The 15,823-nt window shown below is 38.4% G+C and overlaps 1 protein-coding gene across 1 annotated transcript in view; it reads left to right on the top strand.

Annotated features, from left to right (window-relative positions):
- LOC121462564 (probable ATP-dependent RNA helicase DDX60) overlaps positions 1-15,823 on the top strand; it is a 76,798-nt gene that overhangs the window by 28,415 nt on the left and 32,560 nt on the right. Inside the window, exons 17-23 of the mRNA XM_041674201.1 lie at positions 1,937-2,056; positions 3,434-3,529; positions 4,734-4,849; positions 6,398-6,540; positions 6,659-6,768; positions 14,228-14,332; positions 14,832-14,960. Coding sequence (XP_041530135.1) covers positions 1,937-2,056; positions 3,434-3,529; positions 4,734-4,849; positions 6,398-6,540; positions 6,659-6,768; positions 14,228-14,332; positions 14,832-14,960 — 819 coding nt within the window. The remainder of the gene's footprint in view (positions 1-1,936; positions 2,057-3,433; positions 3,530-4,733; positions 4,850-6,397; positions 6,541-6,658; positions 6,769-14,227; positions 14,333-14,831; positions 14,961-15,823) is intronic.

Raw genomic sequence — 15,823 nt, 5'->3', positions numbered from 1 at the left:
TTTGCATGTTCTGGCTATGACAAACAAAACTTCTATAAACATAGTTGAGCACATGTCCTGTGGCATGATTGAGCATCCTTTGGGTTTATACCCAAAAGTGGTATTGCTGGGTCTTGAGGTAGGTTGATTTCTAATTTTCTGAGAAATTGCCATACTGATTTCTAAACTGTTGGTACCAGTTTGCACTCCCCCCAGCAATAGAGGAGTCTTCCCTTTACCCCACATCTTCTCCAGCATAAGTTGTCATCAGTGTTTTTGATCTTGGTCATTCTTACAGGTGTAATATGGAATCTCAGAGTTATTTTGATCTGAAACTTTCTGGTAGCTAAGAATGTTGAGCATTTTCTTAAGTGTCTTTCAGCCATTTTATATTATCTATTGAGAGTTCTCTGTTTAGATCTGTGCTCCATTTTTTATTGAATTTTTTGTTGTCTCGATGATCAGCTTCTTGAGTCTTTGTATATTTTGGAGCTCAGACCGCTGTTTGATGTGGGGTTGGTGAATGAATACCTTTTTCCATTCTGTAGGCTGCTGTTTTGTCTTGTTGATCGTGTCCTTTACTTTACAGAAGCTTTTCAGTTTCAGGAGGTCCCATTTATTAATTGTTTCTCTAGGTGTCTGTGCTACTGAGGTTATATTTAGGAAGTGGTCTGTGCTAATGTGTTCAAGTGTCCTTCCCACTTTCTCTTCTGTGAGGTTCAATCTGATTGTTTTTATGTTGAGGTCTTTGATCCATTTGGACTTGGCAATAGCTATGGATCTATTTTTATCCTTCTACATGTTGATATCTAGTTATACCAGCACCATTTGCTGAATATGCTTTCTTTTCAAAATTTTATATATTTTGTTTCTTTGTCAAAAACCACATGTTCACAGATATGTAGATTAATATCTGGGTTTTTGATTTGGTTCCATTAGTCCTTTGGTCTGTTTTTATGACAATACCAGGCTTCAGGTTGTTTTCAGTACTGTAGCTCTGTAGTAGAGTTTGAAGTCAGAGATTGTGATGCCTCCAGAAATTCCTTTACTGTACAAGATTGTTTTGGTTATCCTTGGTTTTTTTTACTTTTCCTTTTGAAATTGAGTATTGTTATTTCTGGGTCTGTGAAAAATTTCTCAGGGATTTTGATGGGCTTTGCATTGAATCTGTAGATTGCTTTTGGTAAGATTGTCAGGGCTAGTTCTTAATCTTGCCTCAGGCATTGATAGGCGGGGAGTGGTTCTTAATCTTGCCTCAGGCATTGATAGGCGGGGAGTGGGGAGGAGGGAACCTCTCCCTTGCTCCCTCATACCTTCACAGGAGAGATGAGTGATGGGGGCAGCTGTCCCTTGCTCACTATTTCAGAGCTGGCTAACCCTCACTTGTGCCAATAGAGTTAGCTCTGTTGTGTTACCCAGGCAACAAGACCTCTCTCCAGTTTTAGCTGGTGGGGATCAGACAGACAGTTCTCTGTTCTTATGACTTCAAGGCCTGCTGTTCCCTCTGCCTCAGGTGTTGATGGGGGGGTGGTGGAGGGGTTGAGGGTAGAGGAGAGGCAGACATACATTTGCCTACTTTTTATAATGGAGAAGTTGGCCTTTGTATTAATTCATCAGATTTTGTGTAATGAATAATACACCTATTTCTGAACCACAATGAAATATACCTTCATGGGTCAGGCTTTTACCTTAGCTTATTACAGTTATTCATTCTAATGATAATATTAACATTTTCGTGGAATTGGAATTATCCACACTTTCATTTAGGGTAGTCTTCATTAGGTGTTCTTATTACTGTGATAAAATGCCACGACAAAAGAAACTTTGGAAGAAAGGGGTTTATTAAGTTTTCTGAATTCATAACAGAATATAGTTTTGAAGATCTCCATCATTCCATTAATTTTCAATGATTTATACTTTATTATATAACTACTACATCTGTTTTCCTGTCAATCAGGCACTTGTGAATCAAGTGGCAGCAACTGTTGAAAATCGTTACACCAAAATTCTGCCAGCTGGTCAAGTTGTGTGTGGCGTTTTCACTAGGGATTATCGTCACGATGCCCTGAACTGCCAGGTTTGCCATACTACTTAATAAACTTGATATTAGGTTATATAACAATGTTGTATTTTGCTTCAGTGAAAATATAAATTTGTTTACATTCTAAATAATGTAAAAAATAGAACTCATTTTCTTTAAAGATGCTTTCATTTTGATTTAAGATTTTAGTTTATAGTTCATTATCAAGTTGTTTTACAATGAGATTCAAAAGGATTCAAAGATCTTACTAAACTATGGAAACTTAGTGGACAGCAAAGTATTATCATAATTACTTTCTCTTGTTAAATATACTCATTTTAGTTAAAAGTAGTGTGTTGTAATTAATGAATGTGTTGTTAATGAAGTTTTAGTTTTCTTATTGAATTTTCAGATTAATAATTAGGATGAAATGAAAGATAAGACATGTTTATAGAACATTATATTGAAGATTAGGCAATGTATTACAAAAATTTGCTTTCAAAGAAATACCTTCCAACACAAATTCTTTGTTAGTGTTAGATTTGAAAGGAATCAAAATAGTTAAAATTAAGCCAGGTGGTGGTTGTACACATCTTTAATCTCAGCGCTTGGGAGGCAGAGGCAGGCGGATCTCAGTGAGTTTGCGAACAGCCTGGTCTACAAAGTGAGTTCCAGAACTGTCAGGACTGTTACACAGAAAAACCTTGTTTTGAAAAACAAAAAGAATGTTAAGATTAATGACTTTGATTCCTATATATTTTTCTTTTTAAAATATTTGTTTAATTAACATATTTATATTTATTCCTTGAGAATTTTGTAAGTGTTTGAGGTGTATTAAGATCATATCCACCTACCCTGTTTTCTCCTTCTACCTTCCTTCCCTCCCTCCATTCCACAGGCCTCCAAGTATCAAGTCTCTTTCCCAACAGCCACCACCTGCCAATAACTCCTCTGCGGGGGTGTAGCCTTGAGAGTGCTTCCTCATTCATGCTGGAATGTTGACTGGTTTGATCTGCAGGTTTTGTACAGAGATAACCAAGTTACTATGAGTGCATGGGTGGAACTGCCAGGCCTGGTTCAGAAGACGGCAGTTCACAATACACTATGCCTTCCCCTGGCTCTCTATTCTTTCCATTTCCTTTCCTGTTTGTTGTGTTTGGAAAGAGATCAAAATGTGTCCCATTCAGGGCTGGACACATTTTTGAAGGCTCATTAACAAGAATCTGCACTTCAAATTTGATATTTTATTATTTTGTCCAGGAAAATTGAAATTTTCATGTGGTTCAAACTATTATCACACGTGCAATGAATCCAATTCTTAGATGTAGTATCAGATCTTCATTATTAGAAGATACATTCATGAAGCTTTGCCTCATGTAGTTTTATACCTATGCACATTCTAAGTGTTACTTCACACCCTACTGCTGTTTTTAGGTCCTTGTTACTGTGCCTGCCTGCTTTGAAATTCTGCTACTGGCTCCTCATCGCCAAAGCTGGGTAAAGAGGATCAGATACGTCATATTTGATGAGGTAGGTTTGATTTTACATCTCAGGCTAACTTCCTATTGTTCATAAATACTCTATGCCTTTTCTGCTTTGGAACATCTGCCTTTTGGATGGAGTCCAGATTGGACGCAATTCTCTTCTGACCATTTCCCCAGCTAAACCATTCTCTTGGCTCACTTCTGTTGTGACTAAACAGTGTGAAATGGTGAGAGTTCTGTGTTGAAGGAGCTGCGGGCCTGCTTTTCTTCCTGCACAGCTAGCTTTATACCAGAAATAACAACACACAAACTGTATTCATTTAAACACTGCCTAGCCCATTAGTTTCAGTCTCTTAACCCATTTCTAATAATCTGTGTAGCACCCCAAGGTGCGCTTACTGGGAAGATTCTAGCCTACGTCCATCCTGGGTTGGAGCTTCTTCACATCTGCCCAGGAGAGGGGAGCATGGCGTCTGAGCTTACATCCTCTTCCTCCCAGCATTCTGTTCTGTTTACTCCACCCACCTATGTTCTAACCTATGAGGCCAAGCAGTTTCTTTATTGATTAACCAATGACCTTCCCACATCAGTTCTGCATGCATGAGGAACCGGTCTTCAATGGTGATGCTGTTGTGGAGGGAACAGAATTAAACTCATGACACAAAAATTGAAATCCAGTCCAGTCTCCAAAACAAAGGGTTTTATGCTCCAGCAAGTAATGAAAAATGATTCTGTCTATCATTATCTTAAAGTAAAACAAACGATCAATTCAAATATGGTTCTAAAAGTATATTTTCTTTTTTTCAGAGATCATATGTATTCTTTTTAATATATTAGATTTTTAAAAACAAACAATCCAAATTCCCACTCCCTCCACTCCTCTCATTCCCTCCACACACCCTCCCACCCCACCCCCTCTAATCCTAAAGCACTTTGCTTTATGGAAGGTCCAAGGCCCTCCCTACTACATCTAGGCTGAGCAGGGTATACATTGAAAGAGAATAGGATCCCCAAAGCCAGTACATGCAGTCGAGAGTAATCCCAGTGCCACTGCCAGTGACCCCTCAGTCTTCCCCAGCCATACAATTGTCACCCACATTCAGAGGGACTAGTTTGGTCCTCTGCTTGTTCTTTCCCAGTCGAACTGGAGTTGATGAGAAATACTTATGACCAAGTTAAGACCTTACGTTATTTTAACTTGCCATTCTTAAAACTAACTTGTGAATTGAAAACATTCTTTTCTTTTGTAGGTACATTGTCTTGGTGGAGAAATTGGAGCAGAAATCTGGGAGCATCTCCTTGTCACAATCCGTTGTCCATTTTTGGCCCTTTCAGCTACCATAAGCAACCCCCAGCATCTTACTGAGTATGGATTAGGTTCTATTTTGTATAGAATGTGTATTTATTGTGATAGTTTGAATTTCATAATCTTTTATGGGGCTTAGGTCTCATTTTCTGGTTCACTCATAGCACTCTGTGAATTCAAGCTACTGTCTGTTTAGTTCCTTCTGATAAGTCTTGGCTACTCTCTACAAAGAAATACCCAGCTGGTGTGGGAAGTCCTTCTGAATATGTGATTCTTTTATTTGTTAATGAATAAAGAAACTGCTTTGGCCTGTGGTAGGGCAGAATAGAGCTAGATAGGGAAACTAAATTGAATGCTGGGAGAAAGAAGACGAGTCAGTGAGACTCCATGTAGCTGCTGCAGGAGACAAACGTGCCATGAAATTTTACCAGTAAACCACGAGTGTAGTGGTAAATTGTAAATTAATAGAAATGGGATAATTTAAGATATAAAGCTAGCTAGAAATATGTTTAAGTGATTGGCCAAGCAGTGTTTTACTTAATGCAGTTTTGTGTAATAATTTTGGGTCTGAACAGGCAGGAATGAATGTGCAGCTTCACCAACACCCAGTGACCCTTGGCTCAGATTTTCAGTTGCGTAGGAAGTATTTATGTCATAGCTCAAAAATACAATGATAGCTACATATTTCTTTTATTTTTCTTTACCCCCCTTTACTAGGAAAAGTAAATAAAGGTGGTAGAATGATACATTTTCCATAGATTACAAGATCATCACATTTTATAGATTTATTTATTTAGAACAAGAGCAAAGCTTTATTAATGGGAAGTCACATATCTTGTCTTTGGGTTTGAATGTTGAGCACTGATAACAACACATTCCTTAGCTTCTCCCATATGTCACATTTTCTCCTTAGTACTTTGCATATAGTAATTTATCTTAAATATTATCAATATCAGATGTGCTAGTATTTCCATTGTTATTATTAGATAATAGTAGTTTTAAAAAGTCTGTTGATTTTTAAACATGAAAGACAGGCACAGAAATATTAAATGCTTCATGTAGGATTGAGAGTTAATAGTAAAGAAGCTATAATTCTATTTCAGTTTATGTGACTATAATACTTATTTAATTCTGTGAAAACTTTAAGACACACAAATTTTTCTGAATTTAATTATTTAATTTCATGTAGGTTATTTCTATTTTCTGCTTAAATAATGTACGAGTTACTTTTGGGTTGAAGTAAACAAAATACCTTAAGGGAGGTATGCCTTTATTTAGACACAGAGTTTTAGAAAGATTTCAGCCCATCACAGTGGGAAAGGCAATGATGGGAGGCTTCAATCATAGAAGAGGGAGCCTGAGGTGGCAGTTTGCTTGCATGGCAGCAGACAGGAAGCAGAGAGAGCTAGATAAGAACCAGTGGCTAGTCTAACCTTTGTGATAGCTGATTCTGGTTGTCAATTACTCCTCAAAGACTTCTGTTACACAGTTCCCACATTTTAATGACTCTGTAGCGTTTAATACCAAAGACTTGGACTAAGTACTTGAAACATGAAACATTGGGCACAATACTTATTAAAATCATACCTAATATATTTACTTTTAAAGGTGGCTCCAGTCAGTAAAGAGGTACTGGAAACAAGTAGACAGTGCAATGGGGAAAAGAACTTTTTCCAAAAGAAATTCTGGCTCCCGTGGCAGTCATCATGAAGACCAAGGGCAAACCAGACAGTCATACAAAGTTAGACTTGGTATGTATGCTCTGTGTAGTGGTATAGCCTTGTTTTTGTTTGGTTTGGCTATTTGCTTTAAAAGTATTCCATTCACCACATTTCTCATAATTTGGAAATCTCACTCTTCCCCTTTCAGTGATCTACGGAGAGAGATACAATGACCTGGAGAAGCATGTATGTTCTGTGAGACAGGGTGACGTTTGCTTTGATCATTTTCACCCCTGTGCTGCACTAACCATAGATCATGTAAGTAACGACCTTTGCCAAAGTTGTTCCAAGGAACAGCACTGTATGGCTAACAGCTGAAAATATAATGCTGTGCAGAATGCAACTGAAGTGCAACCTGATGCTAGAATGCAGAGGGAATACTAAACTTTTGGTTTAAAAAATGAACAACAGTGTTCTCATTTCTTTAGTTTCTCAATGTCATGATACTATCAGAATCCTCAAAGTTTAAAAATTATTAAACACTTTTACTTGATGATTTTGTTACTCTGGGGACATTATTTCTGTTCATTTTCCTTTTATCCCCCTTTGTTAAGGACCCATGTCTGCCTGGCTCTCTTAAGTAACCCACGTCTTCACAACTAATGGAGTGTCAAGGCCAGTGCTTACCCTTTCCTCTCAGTGCTGCTACAGCCTTATGCGGAAAAGCCTCATACATGAAAACATGACTAATGTGTATGATCTTAAATAGGAACACATGCTTCCTATTGCCATGACAATAAAGTTATGGCTCTTTGGTAATAACTCAGCAATTGTGGACATTTAAATAATGTCCACAAGGCTATTGAATGGTTAGTGGGTGATAATTTCTTCATTTCATGCATATACCTTTCTTCCTTTTTTCTTCTACAACCTTGAAAGGTTCATTCAAACTTTCATTGGCGCTTAAAATAATAGACATTTCTTTCTCTTTCCTCCAAGACCTGAAAAATGAAGCATATTCTACATTCTGATACTATATAATGGCTCCTTAATTTTAATTCTATTCATTAAAAGGCTTAGATGCCAGAAAATGGAAAGATCTCCCATGCTCTTGGGTAGGTAGAATTAACATACTAAAAATGACAACTTACCAAAAGCAATTTAAGGATTCAATGCAATGCCTATCAAAGTCCCAGAAAAATTCTTCACAGACTTTGGAAGAACAATATTCAACTTCAGATGGAAAAAACAACAACAGAAAAGAGCAGAATAGCCAAAGTAATCCTATAAAATAAAGGAACTTCTGGAGACATCACAATCTCTGATTTCAAACTCTACTACAGAGCTGTAATGAAAACAACCTAGTATTGACATAAGAACAGACAGGAGGACCTTTGGAATCCTTGTCTTTTAGTGTTCTGAAATAATGACTGCATTATAAATCTCATGTATCTCCAGTTACTACCACATTGCTGTGTGAATACTAGCTGTTTTTAAAGGGTAGCTGATTGGAATTATGTTTTTAAAATAGTCGCACATTTCACAACTTTTAAGCACCACAATTGTATGATGGAGGTCCCACTACAGTTTCATTTTACAAATAATGGAAGTGAGACATGGACAACTATGTCACTATGATACCACTAAGTAAATGTTGTAATTCATTCATTATCTCAGAATCATTGATTAATTTTGTGTTGAATATGAAAGTTTTGTCTATAATACATACTGATTCACTATGTATATCATGTTTACATGCTCATATATGTCATATGTTCACAAATATATCATTTATATATGAGCACCATGTGACAGTATTTGGCTGTGTATTGCAATGACTTCTAAAGCAATAAAATAAATTTGAATATGGAGTTTTTCTAGGAAAATGTTTCTGAAGAAAGTTTCTCTTATAAGTGATAATATCCCAATTTAGACTCCAAATTCAACTGAAATAGGAAAGAAATTCATTGCCTCAATTAATACTAAGAATATAGAATACTAAGAATATGTTAATTCAGTCATCAATAACAAAGAAATCCATTTGTTGCCTCCCTGTCTTCTTATCTTCTTTTCCCCTTCTTTCCTTCCTTGTGTCCTCACACCCTTGATGATAACTATACATGGTGAGACATTCTCAGCATTATCCAGTGTCTTTAAGAATAGCTAAAAATTACTAGATTTGTGTAAAGTGATTAAGGCATGATATCTTTAAACAGCTTCAAGTATACTGGTTCAGAGTTTGCTCCAAGTGCCTCCTTCTCTTCTTGGTAGCTATTAATGGAGTAACTGAAAAGCAATAGATTGGTTACAGTGTGGTCTGACCCTATGTGACTTCTATAAAGATCATGCTGTTGTCTTAAGATTTGGTAGCAAATATATAGAGTAAATGCTAGCCTTAGTATTGTTCAATAAATTTTACCAACCACTTTCATAGCTTGTACTTACATAGGTCATTTCCTATAGAACAAAATTAGAGATGAGTATAAATTCTAAATGTGTAAAAAATATGCATATTTTCTATTATACTTAGATTAAATGAAAGAACTAAGTGGCTTAGAATATCCCAAAATGTGATAAATTGTAGCAACATAAAGAGAAGAATCATTTAACTGTCTGTTACCTTTATGGCTATATCAGAAAAATGATTTCCCAAAGTAAGAATAAGAGAGTACAAATGAGCTGTCCTTAACCCCACAAAAGCAAGGGATCACCAGTGAGGTATTGCCCTCGGCCATGTATGTTCTGTTTCTGGCAAACTGAAGCCTTGTTTGACCTTTGTCATCAGTTACCATGCCATCCAGGCACAGCTGCTGCTGTCTGGAGAGCTGTCAGCCCTGGGAAACACTTGAAATAACACAATAACACTTCCATCTCTTGCTCAGTGTGGACTGAATGTGAAGAACACAGGTGGCATAGGAACTCTTGTATTTACAAATAAACAAAAAGATAGAATGCCACTATATCATGATTTACTGTTACTATATCGTGATTTACTATTACTTCTTTGTTCTCTGCTTAGTTTGGTTTAGGTTTTTTTTTTTTTTTTGTCAGTTTGCCAGTTTGAATCAAACAACTAGATTGAGCCCTATCTTGGAACATAGAATTGTTAAATTCCTTAATACTTTTGAAGCATGAAATTATTTGATAAACCATAGCTGTGTCAGACATATGGCTAAGATTCATATCTGTTGAAATAAGAGAGGTGGGGCTGCGTCCCCAGCACCCCGGCCGCCTGGCTAGCTTATACCCCGAAATAATTACATGGACACTGTATTCTTTTAAGCACTGTTTGGCCCATTTCTATCTAGCCTCTTCTAGGCTAACTCTTGCACCTGGACTAGCCCATTTCTAATCATCTGTGTTGCACCGCTAGGTGCACTTACCGGGAGATTCTAGCCTACGTCCATCCTGGGTCAGAGCTTCATTGTGTGTGCCTCAGAGAGCAGAGCTATCCCCGCATCTGCCCAGGAGAGGGGAGCATGGCATCTCTCCCGGAGGCGTTTGCTGCCGAGAGCTGTCAAGTTTGAGCTCACTTCCTATTCCTCCCAGCATTCTGTTCTGTTTACTCCTTCCACCTATGTTTTAACCTTTGAGGGCCAAGTAGTTTCTTTATTGCATAACCAATGAAATCAACAGATTGATATATGACACTCCCACATTACTTTCCCTTTTTCTGTTTAAACAAAAAAAGGAAGGCTTTAACTTTAACATAGCAAAATTACAGATAACAAAACAGTTATCAAGCAAGAATTACAGTTACAATATTTATATCTATTTTATCTTTTATCATAACAATGGAAAACTATAACTATCTATCTATTCTTCAACTCCATCAAAGACTCCAAAGAATACAATATTACCTAAGCAAACAAAAAGTAAGCAACTTTTAAAACTCTAGAAAGGACAGAGACATCTCGCTGCTTGTACAGTCACCCAAAGTTCCTCTGTACCGTTGGGGCATCCATCTTCGGCCTACAGGCCCATAGTTTCCAGCAGACATTTCCACAAAGCAGGAAATTTCAAAGGCAGTCACTATCTGCTTGTCCTGAAGAATGTCTTGCAGACTCCTTCATGAATCAGGAACCCCGAAAGATCATCTCACCTTTAGGCAAGTTCAGTAGTCCTCTCTCTGCGGGTTCTGTTTCCAGTTTATGCAATAGTCCAGGCAGATCCCAAATGGGATCTCTCAGAGATCCCAAATGGCTATCAAACTCCATAAGGATCCTCTTCGATGCCCATCTTCCTCTTGAAGTAGATAGGTGCTGCCAGGAACAGAGTGTCTCATTGTCATGATAAACCCTAAGTTATTAAAACATTAAATAGCATATTTCATAGTCTATGAAAGATATGAAGAATACCTATCTGAAATATATCCATGCACATCTAGAAAATCTAACTAACATGACTACAAACTTGACTATTATAAATGATTATCTATTAACAACCTATATACACTACATTTTTAAGTGAACTACACAATCACAATACCTTAATCAAGAGCAGAAATACATATACATATAACAAAATTGACCTTAAAATCCATACCAATGCAAATTATTCATACCTATATCATTTCCCCTTTTAAATGTAAAAGAACATTTATAAACAATATTTTGGGAACATGGGCACAGTTTTTTCTCTCCAAACTGCTTCCTGCTGAATGGGGGCATCGTTAATTAGGTCTTTCATGGTATAACCTGTGTGCTAGTTTCATCTCAGTTGGCAGTTGAGCGAAGCAATTTTCTGAAGATATTCACAGCAACCCTTCAGAAGGGCGTGGTCCATCATACAATATCAGAATAGAAGAAATGAACAGGGTCTCATCCTCTGTGAAAACAAAATAAGAAACTCCTTTCCAAAGCATCACGTACTTAGATCCAAATTTCAAAGTCAAGGCATTTTCAAAATATCTATGTTGGATTAGTTCAACAGCATTTATAAACAAATATCTTTTAGCAGCTGTTGCTCCTTCCTCAGCATGCAAACAATTCAAAGAGAGCATAATAGCATACAGTATCAAAATTCTCTGTGTATTTTCCATCTTTGTGCACTTTATTTTAACCTCTATTTTGTTTATTTTTATTTTTTGCTTTTTGAGACTGGTTCTCTGTATCTTTGACCTGGAATAACTCTGTAGACCAGGCTGTCGTTGAACTCTCAAAGATCCACTTGTCTCTGCCTCCCAGGCATTTGGGATTAAAGGCATATGCTACTACACCTTGAACTCACAGAGATCTCTTTGTCTCTGAAGGCACTGGGATTAAAGGCATGTGCTACCACATCTTGAAGTCACAGAAGTCAATTTCCCTCTGCCTCCCAAGTGTTGGGATTAAAGGTGTGTACTACCACACACAACAACTCTCTTCTTTTTTTTTTTACTTTAAGAACTTCAACTTTTAGCTTGCATATATTTTTAACATACTGTAAACCATTTAGAAATTTTCTTTCTCTTTGAATCTCTCTTTACTGTATATCTCTCTTTTTCTGACCACATGAGTCTTTAATTTACCAAGCAATATCAGTAGGACTAAAGCCATGGCTTTGCCAGCTAGATCCAGTCCATTCCTTAGCTTTCCAGCCTCATGGCTGAGGTACTGGCTGTAGCCATGTTTACTGCCACAACTCTATGGCATTTCAAGCTTCCTGCCAGCAAGTAAGTTGCAGCATTATGTCCACAGACAACACACAAGTCCTCTCTCTGTAGTTGGCCCTCCTGCCTCAAACAGTCAGAGTTTGCCCTGGCAGGACGGCCCAGAAAGCCAGCATTTTAAAACAACACAGGTTTTTTTTCCTGCTGCTGAGTCAGGAAAATTTCAAAATGGAGGACATACCATTTTGTGCTAGCTCTGGGGCTGCCAGGTAAGAGCGGCACTCAACACTTTAATTCTGAGACTGAGCGTGCAGCACAGAAATTCTTTTCATCCAAGTTACATCCAAATCTGACACACAGAGCACTGTGCAGTCTAAAAACACGTCTCCGTATGCCATGCTCTCCCGCCTGCCTAAACCTGATTCGGCCTTCTGCCCAGGTGCATGCGGGGAGCACTGAGCAATCAGCATGTCGCAGAGCACTCTCCTTCCAATCCCAAGTGGGAACACAAACATTCAGTCCCATAAAAGCCACTGGAATGCTTTAATGCCAGAGTTCACGCTGACAGCACAGCCCCAAGAAGCTGTGCTTTAAATTGACACAGCGTTTTTTTCTGTTGCTGTTGCCGAATCAGGAAATCTCTCTACAGCACACCACCACCAAACAGCAAAAATCTGTGTTAAACTCTCTCTCCTTTATTTTTAAGCCTTCTCAGGTTTTTAAGTGGATTTAGTCCTTCACGTCTGGGCGCCATTCTGTTGTAATAAGAGCAGCGGGGCTGCATCCCCAGCACCCCGGCCGCCTGGCTGGCTAGCTTATGCCCCGAAATAACAACACACAAACTGTATTCATTTAAACACTGCTTGGCTCGTTTTTATCTAGCCTCTTCTAGGCTAATTCTCGCACCTGGACTAGCCCATTTCTAATCATCTGTGTTGCAACACTAGGTGCGCTTACCGGGAGATTCTAGCCTACGTCCATCCTGGGTCAGAGCTTCATTGCGTGTGCCTCAGAGAGCAGAGCTATCCCTGCGTCTGCCCAGGAGAGGAGAGGAGAGCTGTCGAGTCTGAGCTCATTTCCTCTTCCTCCCACCATTCTGTTCTGTATACTCCTCCCACCTATGTTTTAACCTATGAGGGCCACGCAGTTTCTTTATTACTTAACCAATGAAGTCAACACATTGATATATGACACTCCCACATCACATATCTATTACCTAGTTTATTTCTCGCAGCAAATTAGTGACAAGGACAAAACTAATATTTTATTTTAGAAATCAGGAAACTGAACTCTATGGAAAAGGGTAAGAAACTTAAGCATCCCTAAGACTTTGACCCTACAGAAGATATGTATTTGAAAACTTATGTGTATTCTTGGATTAATTTTTATTTCATTTTAGTTTTACTGCAAAAGTAACAACTCTCAAGTGATAACTGAAAAGAGAACACAAAGCTAGCTTTGGGGCTGGGGGCAGATGGATGTCTTTGCAGCTAAGAGGACCTTGCAGAAAACCTGAGTTTATTTCCCAGCATCCACACTGGGTGATTCACAACAGCTTATAACTCCAGCTCCAGGGGATCTGCCACCCTCTTTTGACCTGGGGGTAAGGGGCAGAACCTCCCCCATAAACATATAATTTTAAAAAATTATTTATTTATTTATTTATTTATTTATTTATTTATTTATTTATTTAAGATTTCTGCCTCTTCCCGCCACCGCCTCCCATTTCCCTCCCCCTCCCCCAATCAAGTCCCCCTCCCTCATCAGCCCAAAGAGCAATCAGGGTTCCCTGCCCTGTGGGAAGTCCAAGGACCACCCACCTCCATCCGGGTCTAGTAAGGTGAGCATCCAAACTGCCTAGGCTCCCCCAAAGCCAGTACGTGCAGTAGGATCAAAAACCCGTTGCCATTGTTCTTGAGTTCTTAGTAGACCTCATTGACCACTATGTTCAGCGAGTCCGGTTTTGTCCCATGCTTTTTCAGACCCAGGCCAGCTGGCCTTGGTGAGTTCCTGATAGAACATCCCCATTGTCTCAGTGTGTAGGTGCACCCCTCGTGGTTAAAAGACAATCATCTTAATGCAATCTTCACCATTTTTAACATTTATTGATCAAAGCATTTCCTATAAATATTCACACCCTCTAGGTAAAATAAAATATTAATAAGTTTGATTTTATTTTAATCATAGATTGAAAAGTATGGATTCCCTTCTGACCTTGCCTTTTCACCTCGAGAAAGCATCCAGCTATATGATGCTATGCTTCAAGTCTGGAAGAGTTGGCCCCAGGCCCAGGTAAAGAATTTTCACGGAATCCATGCTGTTATGGTAGAGCCCTCATTGCTCTTCAGAAACACAGGGTCACCATTTCTACCACTTACATTTCGTGATTTAAAATGATTAGCCGATTACCTTATACCTTCTCAATTAAATTGACTAGAAATGGTGTTTTATGTTAATTCCTGAAAATGTCTCCTCTTTCTCCTTCCCAGACAGTGTGGTATCTGGGTCTCCTTTCCCACTCTGGTTTTCTAGTCCTCAGATCCTTTTCTTCTCACATTGTTCTCTGTGTTCTGAGTGCTGGTTGTTTTCCCTGGAAGCCTTTTTGCTCTGTCGTTTTGCCTTTGAAGAGTTCAAACATAGTTCTATATACTAGAAGCTACGGGTAGGTAAGAGAATCTCAGCTGCTTGTAGCCTAAGAGATCATAAAACTGTCAATGAAAAATATTATTGAGAAATGCTTTTAAGTTTTCTGGCATTATTTTTATAGAATTCCCTGGTCTTTCTTTTCCAGAACCTGTGTCCAGAGAACTTCACTCATTTAAAGAACAAAATAGTCATAAAAAAGTTGGATGCTAGAAAATATGAGGAGAGCTTAAAGGAAGAATTCACAAACTGGATTAAAAATGGGAATGAGGAGCAGGTAATTTCATGCATTTTGGGCAAAGCACTCTGTTTTGTTTTCCTGAGTTGTGTCATTCACCCAACAATACCATATCTCTCCCTTGTTGTTTTCAATGTTTACTTAGACGATTAAGTTTGATTTGATATGTAGTGGTTCTGAAAGAGAGAGAGAGAGAGAGAGAGAGAGAGAGAGAGAGAGAGAACATTTTTTTTCTCTCTTCTCTAGAGTGCCCTAAAACTTGGTAAGAGACTATGGGTTCTTCATGAATTTGATGGCAGATGCAAGAAAATAGAGGGCTCGTGTTTGGGATTATTATTTGATGGTTTTAGCAGCATAGAGATGGGACTCAAGTAGCTGAAACACATTTATACTTTTCTTCCATTCTTAGTTTTGGAGTTTAATTCTCTAAAAATCACTGTTTGAGAATTTCATGTACATGTGTATAATGTTTTCAAATCTACTTCCCAGCTCTCTCCTCCCAGTCCTCCCATAGTCCCCCTATCATTTCCCTTTCAACTTCACATGGTCTTTCCTAAACTCAATGCTTCCAGTGTGTTAGTAGGTGTGGGGCCGTCCACTGGAATGTGGGCAACCTATCAGCATATGTGAAGAACACTGAGTGTCCTCTCCCACAGCAGCCATCTTTGGCAGTGGCTCGTCAGCTAGGGTGAGACTCTGTGAGCCCCTCCTCAGTTATGCTGAAATTACTTCAGGACTGATTTTATGAACTCCTTTGCAGGTATCCACACTGCTGTGTGCTCATGTGCTCCATGTCCCTGTCATGCAGCTGTTTTTGGAGTTTTATTCTTTATGCTTTTTATTTTATATTTAAGAACTATTCAAGTACTAGAGTCTCACCTGGAAATATATGCTTACACATT

The sequence above is a fragment of the Microtus oregoni genome, unplaced genomic scaffold (assembly GCF_018167655.1).
Source record: "Microtus oregoni isolate MIOR12 unplaced genomic scaffold, Mior012 000025F_ref0000491, whole genome shotgun sequence".
Taxonomy (NCBI): Eukaryota; Metazoa; Chordata; class Mammalia; order Rodentia; family Cricetidae; genus Microtus; species Microtus oregoni.
The sequence above is the reverse complement of the archived record's forward strand: the minus strand, read 5'-3'. Positions and strand labels throughout refer to the sequence as shown.